General features: G+C 56.0%; 2 protein-coding genes across 3 annotated transcripts; both read left to right on the forward strand.

Moving 5' to 3' along the window:
• Positions 1–418: 418 nt before the first annotated feature.
• ICAM3 (intercellular adhesion molecule 3) lies at positions 419–7,842 on the forward strand. The gene is made up of 7 exons (XM_055429627.2): positions 419–778; positions 1,373–1,639; positions 5,382–5,690; positions 6,017–6,298; positions 6,865–7,119; positions 7,235–7,483; positions 7,572–7,842. The coding sequence occupies exons 1-7, from the start codon at positions 574–576 to the stop codon at positions 7,760–7,762; spliced, it is 1,758 nt and encodes a 585-aa protein (XP_055285602.1). The 5' UTR covers positions 419–573; the 3' UTR covers positions 7,763–7,842.
• A 199-nt stretch (positions 7,843–8,041) lies between these two features.
• On the forward strand, positions 8,042–21,731 carry RAVER1 (ribonucleoprotein, PTB binding 1). 2 transcript variants are annotated; one of them, XM_055429626.2, is made up of 14 exons: positions 8,042–8,311; positions 9,842–9,908; positions 11,497–11,966; positions 15,522–15,713; positions 15,813–15,942; positions 16,276–16,370; positions 17,328–17,415; positions 17,725–17,936; positions 18,035–18,128; positions 18,204–18,343; positions 19,108–19,182; positions 19,650–19,790; positions 20,169–20,252; positions 20,348–21,731. In XM_055429626.2, exons 1-14 carry the CDS (start codon positions 8,042–8,044, stop codon positions 20,492–20,494), a joined length of 2,205 nt encoding a protein of 734 aa, XP_055285601.2. In that variant the 3' UTR covers positions 20,495–21,731. The 2 variants fall into 2 exon arrangements, with proteins under 2 accessions (XP_055285601.2, XP_055285600.2); XM_055429625.2 differs by having other exon boundaries at positions 18,035–18,343.

Genomic DNA, 21,731 nt, shown 5'->3' on the forward strand with positions numbered 1-21,731 from the left:
CTATTGGAAAGATAAGCAGGCCTATAGAAGTCACCCTGGCAGCCAACATAGAGCCTGGCGCAAGTCTCGAGTAAATGTGGGCTCTGTTCATTGTCCCAGTTTTACTCATCGTAGGGGGTCCTTCATTGTCACACCCCAAATCTTTTATTTGCCTCCCAGGAACATTGAGATCTCATGCTAACTCTTTGAAGCCCTGCCCAGAAGTCTGCCCATTGTTCCCTCCTTGAAACGTCACCTCGAAATCCCACCCCTTTTCCTTCAAGGCCAGTGTCCAGATATCCCCATTAACTTCCTCTCTGGGAACAAAACAACCTCCTTCACCTAAGTTCAACAGGAAGGAGATGTCTTACCACCTTCACCCCTGCCCCCCTCCAGGCTTTCCAGTACTGAGAAAAAAGGAAGCCGACTGCACTAGTGCTTCCTGTGGGTTGATCTGGGGACAAGGAGTGTAACTGAGGTCTGCCCTCTCTGAGGCTCCTCGGAGACTCGCCAGCACTCTCCCTGAGGCCCTCACTGTGGACGCCCAGGGGGTGGCACAAAATTTTCCCCTGCCTCTCCCTCAGCCTGGGCAAGATGTGGCCCCTGGACTTCTGCATTCTTAGCTGCAGTGACAGTTCTTCCTTCCCCTGGAGGTCCTGCCTGTTTGCCGGTGCCCAGCGCTTCATTAAAGGAACTTCCTCTTCCAGGCTGGCCACCATGATGCCCTCAGGGCTGCTGCCCAGGGTCTGCTGGACTTCACTCATCTTTCTGCTTCTTGCCTGCTGTCTGTTGCCCACAGGTGAGACCCAGTGAGCTTGGGAGGGCTGGAGATGGGAGGTTGCTGGGGAGGGGAAGGAGAACAGTGCACCTCACACCCTGCTGCCCAGGGCTTCAGCAACACTTCTTTGACTCAGATCTGTCAGGGGGCTTCCCAGTATCCTTGGGGGAAAGTGGTGGCTCCTTAACTCAGCCTTCAGGGCTCCCTGAGGCCAGGTCCCTGCCTTTCACTTGTTTCCCGCCCCCTTCCCAGCATAGACACATACCCACCCAAACACTCATGCCTGCTCCCTGCTCCATCCGGACTCTTGATCTCTGCCTATGCTCTTCAGTCTGCCAGGATCACTCTTGCCTTTCACTTGGCTAAATCCTCCTTGACCCTTTAAAAATGACCATAGTGGTTCACTCCAGGAAGCCTTTCCTGACTCATTTCCTCCTGGCCTCCTTCTCAACTCTCCTTGGTTCCTGATCCATCAACTGTCTTTCCCACTAAACTGAAGCACTGCCAAAGGCAGAGACTTTCCTATCTTGGCTAGGGGAGGTGTTGAAGGGTGGACCCTGCATCTGGGTGGGCTGGGGGGCACTGGAGCCCCAAGCAGAGACTCTGTTCGTGCAGGTGCCCAGGGACAGACGTACCAGTTACGAGTGGAGCCGAGGGACCCAGTGGTGCCTTTTGGAGAGCCCCTCGTGGTAAACTGCAGCTTAGATTGCCCCAGCCCTGGATTAATCTCCCTGGAGACAGCCCTCTCCAAGGAGCTCCACAGCAGTGGCCTGGGCTGGGCAGCCTTCCGTCTCACCAACGTGACTGGTGACATGGAACTTCTCTGCTCTGGCCTCTGCAGTCAGTACCAGGTGGTGGGGACCTCTAACATCACAGTGTATGGTGAGTAGCTGTGGCTGGAGGTGGGACGGCCTTGGGCAGTGGTGGGGGTAGATGACCAATGGTGCAGAGGGATGAGGTGGGGCCATGGCCCTGAATTTGCACAAATGGACCATGACACTCAGTCAGAGTTCAGACCTGGGTGTGTGTGCGCGTGCGTGTGTGTGTGTGTGCGTGCGTGTGTGTGTGTGTGTGAGAGAGAGACAGAGTCAGAGATAGAGGGGTACATCTCAACCGCATGCCAAAGCAGCAGCTGTGAAATCAACTTATTTGGTTCTCAATAAGCATTTTGTGTGTGTGCATGCGTGTTAATTTGCCTCAGTTGTTTCCGACTCTTTGCGATCCCATGGACTGTAGCCCGCCAGGCTCCTCTGTCCATGGGATTCTCCAGACAAGAGTACTGGAGTGGGTTGCCGTGCTCTCCACCAGGGGAATCTTCCTGACTCAGGGATCCAACCTGCATCTCTTGAGTCTCTTGCATTGGCAGGCAGGTTCTTTACCACTAGTGCCACCTGGGAAGCCCAATAAGCATTTAAAAAATGGTATTTCAGGAATTCCTTGGTGGTCCAGTGGTTAGGACTCCAGGCTTTCACTGCCAAGGGCCTGGGTTCAATCTCTAGTCAAGGAACTAAAACTGTGGAATGCTCTTGGTATGGCCCAAAAAAAGAGACATGTCTTTTACTCAATTTTAAAAATTTCTTTTAATATATTTATTTATTTAGTTTGGCTGCGTTAGGTCTTAGTTGGGATCTTTCTTTGTGGCGCATAGACTCCAGTTGTGGCACATGGGCTTCAGTAGTTGTGACATGCGGGCTCTGGAGTGCATGTGGCTCTTGGGCTTTGTTGCTCTGTGGAATAGGGAATTTTAGTTCCCCAACCAGGGATTGACCGTGATTTCAAGGCAGATTCTTAACCACTGGACTACCAAGGAAGTCCCTACTTTTTCTTTCTTTTTTTTTTTTGTATTTACTTATTTATTTGACTGCACTGGGTCTTAGTTGTGGCAGGCAGGAGGTAGGATCTAGTTCCCTGACCAGGGATCAAACCCCTGTGCATTGGGAGTGTGGCGTCTTAGCCACTGGACCACCAGGGAAGTCCCCTATTGCTTTTATTTTTATGACAGGTAATAAATTCATGTGGTTCCCAAATCAAAAAGTATTAAAAAAAAGGGGGGGGGTCAGTGTCAAGTCTCCATTTACCTAGTGTGGGCTGTGAGTGGCTGTTGTTTTTAGTGCAGACGCATAGGTGCTCACCCAAAAGCCCTTATGAAAGCCCGGGGGTGGGGAGCCTCACTTCACAGATGAGGAAACTGAGGCTCAGTGGGGTTAAAGTCACTTGCTAGGGTCCGTGAACAGAGATGCCTGGAGTCCAGGTCTCAAATCCCTGCTCTTCACAGCTGAAGTCTTCCTCTCCGGACCTGATATCCCCCTGATACCAGTTTCTTATGTTTCTTCCAGTTTCTGTGCATTTAAAAGAAGACGGGGAATTCCCTGACTGTCCAGTGGTTAGAACTCAGCGCTTTCACTGCTAAAGGCCCAAGGTTCAGTCCCTGGTCGGGGAACTAAGATCCCACAAGCCATGTGGTGCAGCCAAAAACCAACAAACAAAAGAACCCAATAGAGTAGGAAATAGCTGAGTGCATCATTCAGGGTGCCTACGGTTTTGTGAGGCCTCAGGAAAGTGTAGTGTGCATCTGGAGCTGTGTGTATGCTCTTCCTGTGCATGCACCAGTGTCTGTATTCATGGTTGTGAACCTATATGTCTGTGAGCATGCGATCTGAGTGTCCTTATCTTTGTGTGAGTGGACTTGTATGTCTACAAATGTGTTTGTATGCCGTATGTGCCTGCGTGTGTCTCTAGACTTGCACCTTTTAAAAATAACTTTTAAATGTTTATTTATTTGTTTTTGGCCGGGCTGGGGCTGCATTGCTTCAGAAGCTTTTCCCTAGTTGTGGTGAGCGGGCCTACTCTTTTGCTGCAGTGCTCTGGCTTCTCACGGCTTCTCCTGTTGCAGAGCCCGGGCTCTAGGGTGCGCGGGCCTCAGTGGTTGTAGCTCGCCGGCTCTGGAGCACAGACTCCATAGTGGCGGTGCACAGCCTCAGCTGCTCCTTGGCATGTGGGACCTTCCCGGATCAGGGATCGAACCCATGTCTCCTGTATTGGCAGGTGGATTCTTTACCATAGAGCCACCCGGGAAGCCCTTGGATTTGTATCTCTGTGTGTGTCTGCATGTGTGTATATGTCAGTATCTGTGCCTGTGTGTATATCTATGTGAGTATGTCTGTTTCTGAGCATGTGTGGGTGTCTGGGCCAGTATGTCTCTATATGTGTCTTTGTATTTCTGCACGTTTGCCTATGTGTGTACCTGGGTATCCCCGTCTGTGTGACTGTGAGATGCCTCTATCCAGTGCTGTGCAGGAGCCTATTCGTCCTGGCTCATGAGAGCCCAGTGGGCTCATCTCTTCCCAACTCTTGTGTCACACCGAGTGGCTTTAAAGCAGCCAAAAGTGGGAGTATTTACACCACAAAAATTGGCAAATACTCCACGTGGGGGATCCCTCATCCACTATAGAGAGAGAGCCCAGGCAAAATCAGCATTGGCTACCACACCACTAGCCCTTGAGTGGAGGTTAAGATGGGGCCTCCTTGTTAAATACTCTAAAATTGTACATTTGTTGTTGGTCAGTTGCTAAGTCGTGGCTGACTCCTTGTGACCCTGTGGACTGTAGCCCACCAGGCTCCTCTCCCCATGGGGATTCTCCAGGCAAGAATACTAGAGTGGGTTGTCATTTCCTTCTCCAGGGGATCTTTCTGGACCAGGAATCAAACCCAAATCTCTTGCATTGGCAGGCAGGTTCTTTACCACTGAGCCACCAGAGAAGCCCTGTAAATGGTTAGATGTTAAAAATTTTCCATGGAAGCCAGTCCTCAGGCCTGTGACAGCTTCACAGCCAGGCTTGAGAGCTGCTCCCTCAGGGGAGGCCCAGGGTTTGGAATGAGTGCCTTTGAGGGCCACTGCAGCTGCAGCTGGGATTGGACCCAGCCTGGATCTGTTGAGTACCCCCAGGACTGTACAGAGCACCCTCAAGAGGCTGCCCTAGGCCTTGAGCACCTGGGACAGACTGGGGAGGACTGGACCAAGCTCTGGGAAAGGCCAAGATCAGAGTCCAGCCCAGAGGCTGAAGGAGGGGTCAGGGGACTTCCTAGATCTGATGTCATGGAGGTAGGTGGGCACACAGGTCTGGAGTTTGGGAAACCCACTGTCTAAGCCTGACTCTGCCTCTTCCTGGCTGCGCATCCTTGGGCAGATCACCTCACCTCGCTGGGCCTGTTTCTCTGTTCATAAAAGAGAAGAATAATAGAGGAGATTTCACTTGGTTGGTGTGTGAATGACATCTGGAAAGAGGAAGGAAAACTCAAGATAAACAGGAAGTTTTATGATTACTATTAACATCATAAATGGCCATAAACTTTAGTCCTCTTCCTTGCCATTTTTCCCCCCTTAACTGTGAACAGAAAAGCTGATTCATTTCAATGCCTGCCAAGGTGTCCAACAAAACAGGAAATAATAATCACGATGTTAATGATAATGGCAAACACATATACTAGCACACTTGTCAGTCCAGCGGGTTTATTAACTTGAAGTTCACAGTCCTGCACTGGGCCACCCTGGGCTCCTCTCCACGTTGGGGTTGGCCGGGCTGCCTGGTAAGTTCTACTGTCCCCTTCACATGCCTACATTCAGGGTTCCCAGAGCGCGTGGAGCTGGCACCCCTGCCCCTCTGGCAGCCGGTAGGTGAACAACTCAACCTGAGCTGTCTGGTGTTTGGAGGGGCCCCCCGGGACCACCTCTTCGTGGTGCTTCTCCACCGGGAGGAGGAGCTGGGCCGGCAGCCAGTGGGAAAGGGGGAGCCCGCCGAGGTCACGTTCATGGTGCAGCCGAGAAGAGAGGACCATGGCACCAATTTCTCCTGCCGCTCCGAACTGGACTTGCGGTCCCAAGGACTGGAACTCTTCCAGAACACCTCGGCCCCCAGGAAGCTCCGAACCTTCGGTGAGGGAAAGAACTGCAGACGGTGGGTGATGAGTGGAGCCAGAGTAAGCATTCCCTGGCCACAGGAATTCCTGAGAATGGGGTGGCCTGGCCCTCAGGGCTTTAAGGAACACATGCCCTTGGCCATTGGGCAAGGTAGCCTCAGATGGGAGGCTCATAGCCTTAGAACTTCTGAAGAAGGCTGTGTGTGTCCTGGAAAGGGGGTGACACAGGCCACAAGTTATCCTGGGAAAGAAGGACCCTGGTTTAGGGGGATGAATGTCATGGGGAAAGGGATCTCTACAGTTGTGAGACCTCCTCCTGCTCACTTCTATCCTTCTTTCAAGCCATGCCAAAGACCCCCCCGCGCCTCGTTTTTCCCCCGTTCTGGGAGATGGAAACCTCCTGGCCTGTTAACTGCAGCCTGGATGGGCTGTTCCCAGCGTCGGAGGCCCATATTCAACTGGCGCTGGGGAACCAGATGCTGAATGCCACAGTAGTGAGCCACGCGGACACGCTCATGGCCACAGCCACAGCGAAAACCGAACAGGAGGGCACCCAAGAGATTGTCTGCAACGTAACGTTGGGGGTTGAGAACCGAGAGACCCGGGAGAACTTCGTTGCCTATAGTAAGAGGGAGCGGAGCCAAAACTGCTCAGGAGGCGAGGGGTGGGACTGACCCTGGAACGTGATTGCATGTAGGAAGAGGAAAAGTGAAAGTGTCTGACTCTTTGTGACATGGATTGTATATTCCATGGAATTCTCCAGGCTAGAATACTGGAGTGGGTAGCCTATCCCTTCTCCAGGGGATCTTCCCGACCCAGGAATCGAACCGGAGTCTTCTGCATTGCAGGCGGATTCCTCACCAACTATCAGGGAAGTCCCATAGTAAAAGTAGTAGTAATAGGGGGCGGAGACAAAGTAGCTCAGGAAACGAGGGGCGGGACTGACCCAAGAGAACGTGACGGCCTCTAGCTCAAGGAGGCGTGGCACACAAGCAAAGACTAAACCTGAGACAGGAGGGGCCTAAGTAACCCGAGAGGAGCCTGAGTGCCCCAAACTGGGTGGAGTGAAGGCTGCAGAGTAGACGAAGGGGTAGCCTGGATACCCCGAGGGGAAGGAGGCAGGTGGGGGCTGGGCTTCACCCAAGGGAGATGTGTGGTCAGCAAACTCCTGGGCAATGCCCCGCCTTTAGGCTTCCAGGGGCCCAACCTGAACCTGAGTGAGTCTAACGCCACCGAGGGGACCCCAGTGACTGTGACTTGCGCGGCCGGACCCCGAGTCCAGGTCATGCTGGACGGAGTTCCAGCCGCGGTACCAGGACAGCCTGCCCAGCTTCAGCTAAAGGCCACCGAGAAGGACGACAGGCGCACCTTCTTCTGCAATGCCATCCTCAAAGTGCGTGGGGTGACGTTGCACCGTAATAGGAGCGTCCAGTTGCGTGTCCTGTGTGAGTAGGTCGCGCTTACCTTTAACCCCTCGCTTCCTTGATTTCAGACTTGTCTCTCCCTTGCCCCACTGTGCCTCGGGTGTTGGGTGTGTCTGATCATTTGACGGTCCCACAGATGGCCCCACGATTGACAGAGCTAAATGTCCCCAACGCTTGATGTGGAAAGAAAAGACTATGCATATCCTGCAGTGCCAGGCCCGGGGCAACCCGAAACCCCAGCTACAGTGTCTGCGGGAAGGCTCCAAGTTTAAGGTGCCCGTCGGGATTCCATTCCTCGTCTTGTTAAACTATAGTGGTACCTACAGCTGCCAGGCGGCCAGTTCACGGGGCATGGACAAAATGTTAGTGATGATGGACGTTCAAGGTGAGCCTCGGCAAGGCGTATTTATCCTAGACTGACAAGTTTAGGAAAGGCTGAGACGAGAGTATTTATTCTTCGCTTTTCCGCACAGATCGGAACCCGGTCACTATCAACATCGCCCTGGGAGTGTTAGCGATCTTGGGCCTGGTGACTCTAGCTGCAGCCTCAGTGTACATCTTTAGGGTGCAGAGGCAACGTGACATTTACCACCTGAAGCCAAGGAGCACCCAGTGGCGCCTCACGTCTACACAGCCCGTGACTGTGGCAGAGGAGTTATCCTGAGCTCAGTAACACTGAGCAAAGACGACGGGGGCTTGGCTGTATCTATCTTCGAATTCTGAATAAAAGCTTTAAAATCCTTACACTGTGGCTTGATTCCATCTCGCAGCTTCGCGAGTCCATTGAGTGACATCGCGATAGCGGAAAAGGGCGGAGCCTGTAGTGCCCAGACAGGGCTTGAACACCGAGAGGCGGGCCGGGCCTTACCCAATGGGCTGAAGGAGTCGAGGGGAGGCGGGGCTTCTCTTGGCCAATCGGCGGACGCGCCCTCGTTGCCGCTCTATGCCGCTCCGCCCCGGCTCGCTGGTCCCAGAAGGCGCCGGGTTTCCCAAGATGGCGGCCGACGTGTCCGTTACTCACCGGCCGCCGCTGAGCCCAGAGGCTGGGGCCGACGTTGAGGCTGGTGATGCCGCGGAGCGCCGGGCGCCTGAAGAAGAACTGCCGCCGCTAGATCCAGAGGAGATCCGGAAACGCCTGGAACACACCGAGCGCCAGTTCCGTAACCGCCGCAAGATACTGATCCGGGGCCTCCCGGGGGACGTGACCAACCAGGTATGGGGGGGGCCGTGTGGGAGCGTGGCGGGAAATACCACCGTGCGCGTGCGCGGGGGGAACCGGGCGACACCAACGCAGGCGTGCCCGGGGGGGGGTCGTCGGCGGGTGAGTCCAAGCGCGGGATCCACGCGGGCTCGGGAGAGACCAAGAGCGGGACGTAGGGGGTCGGAGATGGAGGGAGAAACCAACTTTGGACTGAGGGAGGACGTTGCTAGGGGCGACCAGAGGCTCGGAAGGAGCCAAGTGGTTGAAGGGGGCGGGGAATGGAAGGGGGCGGGCAGCTTTGGCCATGTTGCGGGGCTAGTGAATGGACAGCCAGATTGGGACAGTGGAATCAGGGGCGCCAGTTGCTTCCGGTTCTAGCATGGAGTTGTGGGATCTCATATCCATAAGCTTCATGGTTGACTAGAATGTGCCTTTCCATAGCAAGCGTTTTTGAATTCCTTTTAGGGGTAGATCGGAAGTTAAGGCAGCCCCAGGGGTCTTTTTTCCTCAAAAGCCTCAGGATTAATTTGGAAAAATGGAGTCATCTCCTGTCCCCATGCCACAGACCTTCAGAAAAGGAGGAGGCATTGTTTCATCTAGCCCTCCTTGGCTGATCCTTGGTAATCCAGGGGTGCCCTTCTCTTGGCGCCAGATGGGGCAGGACTTCCCAGTGCTCTTTGGACCCAGGAAGATTGAACCTGGTCTGCCCTGCCCTTCAGCAATGGAATGGGTCCTTTGTCCCTGCTGTGGAGAATCCCTGCTCCCTGGCCCCTCCAGGACACCTGCCACTGGCTCTCTCTGCCCATGGTGGTGGGACCCTAGGAGTGTTGGGAAGGGTGTGACTTGGGGACAGACCTGAGACAGGTGTTTCTAGAGTCAGTCATCCTCCTACTGCCCACCATCTCCCAGCCGGAAACGTTCCTTATCTCCTGCAGGGTGCACAGTATGTCTGGCACTAAAAGGCCCCAGAGCCTCGCCTCTGCAACTGGCTTGCAGGAGGCTGTCAGTAGGAGGGGATGGGTAGGCATGTGAAGCCACACAATGTTGGGCTTATGAAGTACACAGGGTCCCCAGTCAGGTACCCAGGGGTGGCATTCCCACTTCTGTGCCATGACCAGCTGCTTGACCTTTGACAATTTCCTTCACCTCTCTGAGCCTCAGTTTCCTCATCTACAAAATGGACTTGTTAATACTCTATTTGCAGGGTTGTTGGAAAGAGTCAGTCTTGGAAACTGAGGTTCAGACGGGTTATACAACTTCCCTGTGGGCGGAGCTGGGTCTTGAACTCAGACCGACCTGACTCTCTAATAAAAGCATGTTGTGTTGGTTAAAAGCATGGGCTCTACAGCTGAGCTCTGCCTCCCAGCCCTGCCAGGTATGGCTGCAATGGCCTTGGGCAAGCTACTGCTCTGAAACTCCATTTCCTCACTTGTAAAATGGGCTGGTGATTGACCTGTGTTCATAGCTGGTCCACGTGAACGTGCCACTGGGTTGCTCTCTTCATTTCTCCATGATTCCCTGTCCTTTGGGTTGTCTCCACAGGAGGTGCACGACCTGCTCAGCGACTATGAGCTCAAGTACTGCTTTGTGGACAAGTACAAAGGGACAGGTTTGTGGGACCCTGGGCTGGGGTGGGGTGGGCTAGTGGCAGGTGATGACAGTCCCTGAAGCTGGAGAGTCCTGGCCCAGTGTCTCCTGAACTTCAGGCCCAACGTTCAGCAGAGAGAGGGGGGCCATGAACCAGATGGGAACCAAGGGATTGGAAGGGCACCAGTTATTCTGGAGGACTTAAAGAAGATCAGACAGGCCTGGGGGACTGGCCGGCAGAGGGAATGTTTGGGATGGGGTCCCCAGTGCCCAGGTATCTGCTGGGTAGCCTGGAAGAGAAACAGCAAGGTTGCCCCATGATGGGCACCCAAGATGAGGGACAGACTGGGGCAACAGTCTGTCCTGCCCTGGGTCTCGGAGACATGCCTACCAAAATGACGGCCTCCCTCTAGCCTCTCTGCCTCCACGATTTCACTCCCCTGCCTACCTTCCCCTGAGCAGCCAGCTCTGATCTGATTGCAAATCTGATCAAACCTGGTCCTAACCCTGATCATTCTTCTGTCTCCTCACAACCTGTCTGAGTTCCTCCTGATATTACCTTGCAAAGAAGTACAGGATCCTGGAACAGGTTCCAGGCTGTTCCCTCTGTTTTTAACGTCTCTTCCATTCAGGGAAGCTTCTCCCAGTGCCCAAGCACACCCCATACCCCATCATAGCACTGACCACCCTAGGCTGTCACTACTGACCCACTCACCTGCCTCCACATGGTAGTCATTTCTCTGAGAACAGGGACTGGTCTTGGCCCCCAACATAGGAGGATATCTGTGTCCACCAGGCATCATGCCGGGTGTTAAACCTGCCAGGGCCTTTGCCTGAAGTCTGTAACATGGATGAGAAGGAACTGAGGATAGGTGACCCCTCGAGACCTACTTCGTGGTCTGGGGTCATGGTTAAGATCTTGGGCCCTGGAGGCTAAGAGTCCTGGGTTCTTGTCCTGGTCTGTCCTCACTGTTTGGCCACAGGCAAGTGACTTACCCTCCCGAGCTTCGGTTTTCTCACCAGCAAATTGGACATGGCCTGTTGGAGTTGTCTGTGAAGCCAGACGCATTAAAACATCTGAAAAACTGTGGGTGCCTGGGAGGTAGCCTGCCGGGGTTCAAGTCCAGGCTCTTCCACTTGAGCAGGGCACTGCCTTGTGCCCATTTCCTTGCTGGAAAGATAGTGGTTGTGAGGAGGAAGTTATTCCCATTTGGCAAAGGAGGAGACAGACTTCAGAGCCACTCAGGGGCTGGCGTTGAAACCCAGGCTCCAGGGACCACATGGGTAACCACTACTACCCCATGTGGCATATCTTGTGGAAAAGCCCAAATGAACTTTTTAGCCAACACAGTAATTCTTAGGATGGGACCAGGCCCCCAGTGGGTGAGCATCACCATGGGTTGTAAGGAGCAAGCCTGGAGGAGCCAGGTGACATTGGCTATTGTTGCTCACAGCTGGCGACTATTCCAGTCTGCTGGTGCCCATGATGTCCTGGTGGTTCAGTATTCCTGAGGCCACGTGTGGTTTAGAGGGAGGTGGGTGTAGGCAGACATGGGGTAGAGGCGCAGGCCCTCGGGGCTCTACTGACCCCATGCTCCCACCCGCCGCAGCCTTTGTGACACTGCTGAATGGGGAGCAGGCGGAGGCCGCCATCAGCGCCTTCCATCAGAGCCGCCTGCGGGAGCGGGAGCTCTCGGTGCAGCTGCAGCCCACAGACGCCCTGCTCTGTGTGGCCAACCTACCCCCCAGCCTCACGCAGCAGCAGTTTGAGGAGCTGGTGCGGCCCTTCGGCAGCCTGGAGCGCTGCTTCCTGGTCTACAGTGAGCGCACCGGTCACTCCAAGGGTTATGGCTTCGCCGAGTACATGAAGAAGGACTCGGCTGCCCGCGCCAAGTCAGACCTGCTGGGCAAGCCCCTGGGCCCACGCACCCTCTACGTGCACTGGACAGATGCCGGGCAGCTGACACCTGCCCTGCTCCACTCCCGCTGCCTCTGTGTTGACCACCTGCCGCCCGGCTTCAGTGATGTGGATGCCCTGCGCCGGGCGCTGTCAGCCGTTCACACCCCCACCTTCTGCCAGGTAAGCCCGGTGCCCGGTGCAGGGACCTGGGGGAGCTGCGAAGCCCAGAGCACCTCAGAGGGGCCGTGTGAGTCACCTCCTCTCTCCAGTCTTCTGGGTTCCCTTTCAGTAAGGCAGCGGTGCGGCCACTTTGAATGGTGTTCTTGTTCAAAAGGCCATGTGGTACAGTGGGTGACAGCCCAGCTAGGAGCCAGATGGCTGGGGTTCAGATCGCTGCGCACCCTCTGGCGACTTGCTTAACCTCCCCCTGAAAAATGCAAACAAGGCTACTTTTGTGGGAAAAAAAAAGCTTTGAGATGCGCTTACCCTGCGTTCACATCCACCCCTGTGCTCATGCCTCCAGACCCCAGGGCCAGCATCAGGGAGGCCACTGGAAGAGCTCACTGCAAGTCACACATGGTCACATCCCAGCCCTGCCCCGAGGCCCCAGACAGGTCACTCACTGTCTGATTCTTGGTTTCCTTCCTACCCTTGTAAGTAGAGATTCAGCCCTCATGCGGTGGTATAGGAAAACGATCCCTGGTTCATTCCAGTCTCACTTGTCAGGCCCTTCTGTAAGGGTGCCTAACCCTGTGACAGGTGCAGTGGGGTGAGAGCCCCCAGGCCCCCAAAGTGGACATTCCTTCAGCACACACTGGGCTTAACTACTCTCTCTCCACGCTGCCTGTAATGGCCCAGAGGGGCAGGTGTCACCTGTGCTTTCAGGTGGGGACACACTGAGGATAAATGGGGGGATCAGCTGACACATCCCCGAACAGCCAGCCAGGATGGGCAGAGCCAGTCCAGGAAGCCCAGGCCACCCTGGAGGAGGCTGGGATATGGGCTCAGAGCCCAGGTCTGCTGCCGTGGGTGTTGGTGCCGGGGAACCGGTGTTGGTAGGAACCCCACTCCTTGCTCGCTGCTGCTTTTGCAGCACCCCTACTGTGTACCAGGCCCTGCATGGGACTCAGGACACAGGTGACATATACTTACAGTCAGCAGTCACTGACTGGAGATTGAAGGCGGCAAGGCCATGACCAGTTACAGGTTCTCTGTGTGCGTGGCTGTCCCCATCTCAGAAGGGATCTGGTCCTGCTTTGTGACTGGGTTATTGTGAATGGTTGCTCACTCAATCCCCTGCTTATATATGTGTTGAGTCCCCAGCCGGGAGGTGACCACCTCCGAGGAGCCCAGTCACACAGGGCATCCTTGTTGAACAGAGCCTGGGCTTGGGAGTTAAACGAGTCAAAGTCTGAGCCTCCATCCCCTATTTAGGAGCCACATGGCCTCGGTTGCCCTTTGACTGCTTTCTGTATTCATCGGATGAGATGGATGTGATTGTGAGAAGCAGCCCATCCAGGCCTTGGTGCAGGGCCTGGCCAGCGGCGAAGGTGAAGTGCTTACTAGAGGTGGGCTGAAGGCCAGACTTGCCCTACCTGGGCCAGTGGGCGCTGGGCCCCCACCCACAGCCACCCTGCCCAATGGATCCAGCTGATGGTCTCATCTTACAGATGAGGAAACCAGGGGCCATGGATGGGCACTTGCAGTGACCTCCCCAAGCTGGCCAGAAAGAGAAGGACTGGGAGTGAAGATCAGGCAGCTGACCCACGCTCTTAACTGGGCACCCCCGCCCCCCATAAAGGAGTTTGCTGCCCGTGTCAGGGGGCATTTTATTTCCAACACGATCAAGAGGAGAACGTGAAGGAAAGCCCATAGCAGCCTAGTCTGATTCACTCTGTCATTTATCAACAGTTCAGAGTGTGTGTGTGTCTGTGTGTGTGTGTGTCTGTGTGTGTGTGTGTGTCTGTGTGTGTGTCTCCCCAGGTGGCTCACTGGTAAAGAATCTACATGCCAAGCAGGAGATGCAAGTTCCATCCCTGGGTGAGATGATCCCCTGGAGAAGGAAATGGCAACTCACTCCAGTATTCTTGTCTGGGAAATCCCATGGACAGAGGAGCCTGACAGGTTATAATCCATGGGGTCGCAAAAGAGTTGGACACAATTTAGCAGCTAAACAACAAACAAATATACATGTCATTAGTATTTATTCATTAAAAAAAATTTTTTTTTTGGCTGCACAGAACTAGTGAGATCCTAGTTCACTGCTAACCAGGGATCAAACCCTTGCCCCCCTGTAGTGGAAGTCCGGAGCCCTGACTGCCAGGGAAGTCCCTACATATCTTAATTGGTTCGTTTTGTTGCAAAGTTGCTTAAAAAACTTTGAGTGCTATGTAGTAGTGTTAGTTGCTCAGTCATGTCCAACTCACGGCAACCCCACGCACTGTAGCCCGCTAGGCTCCTCTCTCCATGGAATTCTCCAGGCAAGGATACTGGGGGGTAACCATCCCTTCTCCAGGAGATCTTCCCAACCCAGGGATTGAACTGGAGTCTTCCGAATTGCAGGGAGTTACTTCAGCTGCAAAATGGGTGTGCCGAGACCACCTGTATCCAGGGTGCAGTGAAACAGCACCTGTGGCCCCTGGCCCACGGGCGTGTGGGGCCCAGCCAGATGCTCTCCCAGGATCTGCCCACCCTGGGAGAGCCCTGGACAAGTGTCTAGCAGCCACAACACCCTGAAAACCAAGAGTCTTGTTATCTGAGCTAAACTGACATGGGGTCATCTGTGGCCTTCCTCTTTGCATCTTGCTGAGAAGCTGAGAGCTATTCTCAAGCTTGGTTTCCAGGGTTCCCCAGAACCCGCTGCGGGTGGCTGATACATAACATAGGGCATGTTTGGCTCCCTCTGCTTATCTCCAAAACAGCCTCAATCCTGGAACATAGGGACTTCCTTGGCAGTCCAGTGGTTAAGATGCTGTTCTTCCAATGCAAGGGGTGTGGCTTTGATCCCTGGTTAGGACTAAGATCCCATATGCTATGCAGCATAGCTAATAAAATTTTAAAAAAAAGGCCTGGAATACATCCTCCCCCAGGATTGAGGGCTGAGGGCCTGAAGTACCAAATGACTGCTCTTAAGGCAGGTGAAGGGGCCTCTGGCTCACTTGTGATCACATCTCTTTCTGCCACACACTGGCTGTGTGACCCCACCCTCCTGCCCAGCACTACCAGCCTCAAACCCAAGCTCAGTGACCATCTACCTCACCATCAGACTGTGTGCCCTTCCCAGCTGCACCTCTAGCATCCTCGGCCTGAGGTGTGCAGTCGGGCTGAACTCCAGAGCTACCTGCTTCTCCCGCCAGCCCCTCCTCTCCAGGCCCTGTAGCGTGTACTCCGAGAACCCAGGCAACGTCCCCAAGAGGCACTGGAGCAAGGCCTGGTGGCTCTGACCAGTTGGGAGCCTGGCTCTGCCCTCCCACCAGCAGGGTGACCTTGAGCATGCTGACCTCTCTGAGCCTCAGTTGTCCCCTCTGAATAATGGGCAGGATACAGCCTCCCAGGGCTGTTGAGAAGGTTCGATGAGTTAACACAGGAACAGGGCGCAGGGCAGCGCAGGGCCCAGAGTCCATTCTCTCTCTGGAGGGTTACTGTCATCAGAATCCTCATCTGGTCACAGCTGTCACTTCAGTTGATGGTGGTCACTGCCACCGTGGTGCTCACGACTGCCTCTCCCCTCCACAGCTGGCATATGGCCAGGATGGGCAGCTGAAGGGCTTCGCTGTGCTGGAGTACGAGACAGCAGAGATGGCGGAGGAGGCCCAGCAGCGGGCGGACGGTCTGGCCCTGGGAGGGAGCCATCTGCGCGTCTCCTTCTGTGCCCCCGGGCCCCCTGGCCGCAGCATGCTGGCTGCTCTTATTGCTGCGCAGGCCACGGTGAGTGCATGCCGGGGGGGCAGGTGCCCCAGAGGAGGGGCATGGGGGAACCAAGGAGTCAGGCAGGGCTCTGAACTGCCCCTCTGATCCTCTCTGCAGGCCCTCAATCGGGGCAAAGGGCTGCTGCCAGAGCCCAACATCCTGCAGCTGCTCAACAACCTGGGGCCCTCCGCTTCCCTCCAGCTGCTGCTCAACCCCCTGCTCCATGGCGGCGCGGGTGGCAAGCAGGGTAAGGCAAGGGGGGCCCAGCACTCTTAGAACTGGGCACTTCCCTGGACTCTTGCTGTCAAGAGTTCTGAGTGACATGAGCCCACAAAGAGGGTCTGGGATGACGCTCCCCAAGGGAGCTGGTGCCCTGAGTCCCTTGCAAGGGGGCAGGGTCATGGAAGAGGGACTGTCCTTCCCTGGGGGGTGAGGGGGAAACTCATCACCCAGGCTGTTTCTTGGGGCATGTCAGTTGTCCTCATGTTCTCAATGGGCCTGGCGCTGTGTTTTCTCGGGGGGTGGGGTGGGAGCAGAGGTTCCACCCTTGGACCACTTCATTTTCTGGGTCTTCCCCTAGGCCTTCTGGGCGCGCCCCCGGCCATGCCACTGCTCAACGGGCCCGCCCTGTCCACGGCGCTGCTGCAGCTTGCCCTCCAGACCCAGAATCAGAAGGTAACCTCAGGCTTGTGGGCCACAGGCTCCCTCCTCACACATATCCCCCAGCCCCTCATGATTCCATTTCCCACACTGCTTCTTCTGCCAAGGGATAGCTTACCATCTACCAGCTATGGGCCCTCAGACTGTGTCCCTGAGGACCTAGTTCGCAGGTGCTCAGGAAGTGACTCAGTGAAAGCCGAGGCCCCACAGGGGAATAGAGGGGCCTCTTGTCCTCACCCCCTCAACACGCACACGGAAAAACTGACATACCACACACAGGTGTCGCTAGTGGTAAAGAACCCACCTGCCAACTCAAGAGACTTAAGAGACGCAGGTTCAGTCCCTGGGTGGAGAAGAGCCCTGGAGGAGGGCACAGCAACCCACTCCAGTATTCTTGCCTGGAGAATCACATGAACAGAGAAGCCTGGTGGGCTACAGTCCTTAATGTCACAGAGTTGGACAGGACTGAAATGACAGCACACACACACAGAAACACACACCACCCTGTCCAGTTTTTTCACTCAGGTGAATCTGATGTGGCTCGGGTGTGTCTGATGGTAACTGACAGGTGAGGTTGTGGGCATGGGCTGTTGTGTGAATAAGAATGACTGAATCTATGTGTGGCCGTCACACACTGCATCTCCAATCAGGGTGGTTGTGTGTGTTAGATGCTGTGCGTCTGTGATAATCAGCAACGGGACTAGGTGTGAACTGGTGGACATCACTATGTGACTTGCTGACAGTGACTGACTGTGGGTGACAGGCTTTGACCCGTTGAGCATGGCCCATGGTCCCAGGGTCTCCCCAGCACCTGGGCAGGCCCTGGCATGCAGGAGGGCCCCGGTCACTGTTGACGGGTAGGTAATGGCCAGGGTGTCACAGACATTGGGAGATGCCCTGTGTGTCTGCCTGTGATTGACTGTGGGCTGGGCCTGAGCGTCTCATCTCCAGCTCATTATCCTCTGTCCCTAGAAACCTGGGATTTTGGGAGACTCTCCTCTGGGCACTCTCCAGCCTGGGGCCCAGCCGGCCAACCCCCTCCTCGGGGAGCTGTCTGCAGGTAATGCCAACTCCCTCCTCCCCATTTCTCTGGGCTTCATCCCACTTCCCCTTCCCTCTCCTCCCTGGGTGTGGTACATTCCCAGCTGTGCAGCTCTGGGCAAGTGGCCTAACCTGTCTAAGTCCCCACCTGTCAGTTGAGCATATGGTACCTACCTCCTTGGGGAGCTGCGGACGTCCTGGGAGTTGATGGACTTCGAGAATGCTGCTCAGTGTCCGAAACGTAGTGGCCCTGGTCCAAACAGAGGCTCCCGGGCCCCAGGAGGGGTCCTGTGCAGTTGGGCTGCTGACACCCTTCTTCTCTCTGTAGGAGGGGGCCTGCCCCCTGAGCTGCCACCCCGGCGAGGGAAGCCACCACCCCTGCTGCCGCCACTGCTCGGCCCTTCTGGGGCTGACCGGGAACCCATGGGCCTGGGTCCCCCAGCACCCCAGCTTACTCCACCCCCCGCCCCCGTGGGGCTCCGAGGCGCAGGCCTCAGAGGCCTCCAGAAAGACAGCGGGCCTCTGCCAACGCCTCCTGGGGTAAGGCCCCTACTCAGTGCCCAGCCATCACCCCAGCCTCCTGCCCTTTGAGCTCCCCTCTGCCAGGGGCCCTCATGAATCTAGCCCTCCCACCACAGGTCTCTCTGCTGGGGGAGCCCCCCAAGGACTTCCGGATACCCCTGAATCCCTACCTGAACCTACACAGCCTGCTCCCAGCCAGCAACCTGGCGGGTAAGGAGGCCCGGGGCTGGGGAGGCGCTGGGAGAAGCCGCCGCCCAGCTGAGGGCCCCCTGCCTCACCCCCCAGCCCCCGGAGGTGGTGGTGGAGGTGGCAGCAGCAGCAGCAAAGCCTTCCAGCTCAAGTCCCGCCTGCTCAGCCCCCTCTCCAGCACCCGCCTACCCCCCGAACCAGGGCTGCCCGACAGTTATGGCTTCGAATACCCCTCAGTAAGTATATGCAGCCACCCTGGGGTAGCCCTCCCAAACGCCCTGTGTCCCCAGAGAGCACGTTGTTCTCCAGTCCAACACCTTAATACTGACTGTGCTGGGCTGGGCTGAGTGCATGGGAGACAGGAGAGAGCATGCCAGACGTGGTCCCTGCGCTCAAGTCTTGTCTGTCTGTCTCTGCGCATCATCACACCCTGCTTTCTGTCAGTCAGTCTTTCTCTCCCAAGAGGCTTGTGGCCACACGTCTACTTCTCCTTAACAGACAAGGGCTCAGCCTCCTCGCTGTCTGTCTGTCCTTCTCACTGCTCCCCTTTGCAGTCCCCATCTCAGTCCCTGGAGAACTGCTTCTTCTATGGTTCTGACTTCTAGGCCAGATGTTGCAGATTGGCCACATGTGATTGTGTTTGGCCCACATTGTATTTTTTTAAAAATAACCAAGATAAATGCCAGTGACAAAATACAGAAACCACAAGAGTTCACACCTGGGTGCCCTGCTTGCCTTAAAGATGCCAAGCTCCTGCCTCACACCTTCACAGCCCTCTGGGGTCCAGGTCCAGGTCCACCCCCTGGGACCAGGCAACGCTTCTGTGTCACTGCCCCACCCTGCTTGCTGCATTTGCCCCAGGCACTAGCATCTGCCCCCTCCTGGAGGAGGCAGACTTCCCCAGTGACAGCTGTGCTGTGGAACTGAATTGGGGTGAGGTTGGTTATAGAGACCTCCCCCCGCCCCCCACACTCAGTGTGCTTCTCCCACTCTCATTCAGGATGTGGGACCTCGGCGGCTCTTCTCCCACCCACGGGAGCCAACCCTTGGGCCTCACGGACCCAGCCGACACAAAGTAAGAGCCTCCTTGTCCATCCCATCTCCTGGATGTATCAGTTAACTCATGCTGCATAAGAAGCAGTCCCAGTACTTTGTGACTTAGAACAGGAAATATTTTATTATTCTCACTCTCCTGTGGGGTGGGGGGTTGGGGGGGCAGTTCTTTGTAGTCACTAGGCATTTCAGCTGGGTCTTGGGAGTTCACAGTGGCTTCCTTCATGTATCTGGCAGTCAGTAGGCTGGGGATGCAGCCTTGGCTGCAGTGACTTCCCTGCTCCACTTGGACCTCATCTTGCAGTTGGCCAGCCTGTGCTCATGCATGTGGTAGTGGTCCCGGGGTTCCCCGAAGGAGGAAGGGAGGGCTGGCCCCACTGCTGGCATTGTCACAACACTCGGGGCCAAAGCCCAGGCTTGTTTGGGGGACCTCCAAAAGGGGGTGATACTGCAGTGATCTGTCTTACTCAGCCAGCCCCCTTTCTGCAGATGTCCCCCCCACCCAGTGGCTTTGGTGAACGGGGTGGCGGAGGTGGCGGTGGGCCCCTCTCCCACTTCTATTCGGGCTCACCCACTTCCTACTTCACCAGCGGCCTGCAGGCTGGCCTCAAGCAGAGCCACCTTAACAAGGTGAGGAGCCTCCCCAACTGAGAACAGGGCCCCGGGGACCACCAGGATGCATGGGGCCCCTGTGACCTTCGGTGTCATGGCCAGAGGGGTGGCAGGGGTCAGTTTTGCTCAGGGCTGAGCTAAAACAGGCTGTCCTCCTCAAGCCTTATGTCTTGCATGTAGTACTGCCCAGGCTTCTGGGCCTCTCACTTCCTCCCCCATCAGCCCAGGGTGTGGGTGATATAGCCCCAACCCACAGATGAAGAAACTGAGGCCCAGAAGGATGACATGATCAGCCCCCAGTCTCAGAGCTCGTAACTGGCAGCGGCAGGATTTGAACCTGAAACCTCTGCTCCAGGGGTGCTTCCTCTCCTATCCCACATCTCCCATTTCTCCCAGGTGGTTGGCTCCTCCCCACTGGGCTCCGGAGAAGGGCTCCTGGGCCTCGGCCCCGGGCCCAATGGCCACAGCCACCTGCTGAAGGTACGGGCAAGGGGTGGGGACCCTCAGGGCTGGGGAGGGGTGGCCCCTAGGTGGCCCCTGACCCACCAGCCCTTCCCATTCCCCTCTGTCTCCAGACCCCACTGGGTGGACAGAAACGCAGCTTCGCCCACCTGCTGCCCTCACCCGAGCCCAGCCCAGAAGGCAGCTATGTGGGCCAGCACTCCCAGGGCCTTGGTGGCCACTACGCAGATTCCTACCTGAAGCGCAAGAGGATTTTCTAAAGGGCCAGTGCCGGAGATGCTCAAAGGCCTGCACCAAATCGCTTTGGGGTTTTCTGGTGTTTTGTTGTTAGTTTTCTTTTCCTTTGGGTAATAGAAAAATCTCTGAAAGACTTTGCTGACCAACCAGCAGGAGCCCAAGGAGTGCGGGGGGCATCTGGGAGCACTCTGCACCTCTGGCCTGCTCCCAGCGTGGAAACCCTGCAGCCTTAAGAGGGAGGGGCACCAGCCTGCTCTCTCTCCCCGCCCCCCCGCCACTGTGTCTGCCTGTGTCCGTCTCTCTGGGAGTCCCCTCCTGCCTCGTCGCTCCTGTATCTTGGCCTTTCGAGTGCCTTGGAGGTTTTCCTGACCTCCCGTGAGGATCAGAGACTGTCCCCCCTTTTCTAACTTTGACAGTTGACTTTGGTTTCCTTTTCTAATTTTTATTATTTTTAAACAATCCAAGATGTTCCCTCCCTCCCCTCCAGCTCTGATTCCTTCAAGGCCCAGCATGTCTGGGCCTCCATTCCACACTTTCCGGTTTGAAATGGCTCAGCCCTTTTTTCTTTCTCCCACACTGTTGCAGGCATGGCTGTCTCCTGCCCCGGCCTGCCCTCCCTAGCCTGTACCCCAGCTCCAGGTCCCCTGTTCCCTACCACAGTCCCCTCGCCTCTGATGCCTTAAAAAGCCAGGCCCCAGACCCCGCCGGCCAGAGCCTCTCAGATGCTGAGCTCCGGAAGCTTGACTCAGGACCAAATGGCTCTGGCCTGGGGATCGGTCCCCTCTACCCAAGGTCCCCGATCGTGGGGACAGTAGAAGGCCAAAGTTTTGGTCTTGGCAAACCAGTCCCAACAGCCGTCTCTGCCCAGGCCTAGGTGCGGGGTGGGCTTTCTCTGCCACCTTAACCCAGTCCCCCTGCAGTCCTACTGTCTGTCGGGCATTGTGCATCTCACTGAGCCTCTGTCGTCTCCCCCATGTTGAAGATGAGCCCTGCCTTGTCATCCCCAAGCCAGATCACCCAGAGCTGTCCTCCCTGTGGCCCAGTGCTGGAAAATAAGACAAGGTGCAGATAAACTCTGCCCCTTCCCACCAGCGGGACCTGTTAGCCTGAGGTGACCCTGGGCTGTGACCCTGGCTAGCTGGGCCACCAGCTTCCCTCCCCTGACTCGGCGTCCACATCCACTCCGGGGGGCCGTCTCCTCCCCAATCTCACACAAACCTTTGCTGAATTAAAGTTTGTAAGTAAATGGTTTTAAAGAAA

Source organism: Moschus berezovskii, chromosome 8 (genome assembly GCF_049115385.1).
Source record: "Moschus berezovskii isolate FMDL1 chromosome 8, NW_MosBer_1.0, whole genome shotgun sequence".
NCBI classification, from domain to species: Eukaryota; Metazoa; Chordata; class Mammalia; order Artiodactyla; family Moschidae; genus Moschus; species Moschus berezovskii.

Excerpts from the sequence above, each read along its gene's own strand:
- RAVER1 (XM_055429625.2), top strand. The coding sequence starts at position 8,042 with ATGCCGCTCCGCCCCGGCTCGCTGGTCCCAGAAGGCGCCGGGTTTCCC. Across the intron at positions 11,967-15,521 it reads ACACCCCCACCTTCTGCCAG|CTGGCATATGGCCAGGATGG; the intron begins GTAAGCCCGGTG and ends TCCCCTCCACAG. Across the intron at positions 18,344-19,107 it reads ATGGCTTCGAATACCCCTCA|GATGTGGGACCTCGGCGGCT; the intron begins GTAAGTATATGC and ends ACTCTCATTCAG.
- ICAM3 (XM_055429627.2), top strand. The coding sequence starts at position 574 with ATGTGGCCCCTGGACTTCTGCATTCTTAGCTGCAGTGACAGTTCTTCC. Across the intron at positions 1,640-5,381 it reads CTCTAACATCACAGTGTATG|GGTTCCCAGAGCGCGTGGAG; the intron begins GTGAGTAGCTGT and ends GCCTACATTCAG. Across the intron at positions 6,299-6,864 it reads GGAGAACTTCGTTGCCTATA|GCTTCCAGGGGCCCAACCTG; the intron begins GTAAGAGGGAGC and ends CCCCGCCTTTAG.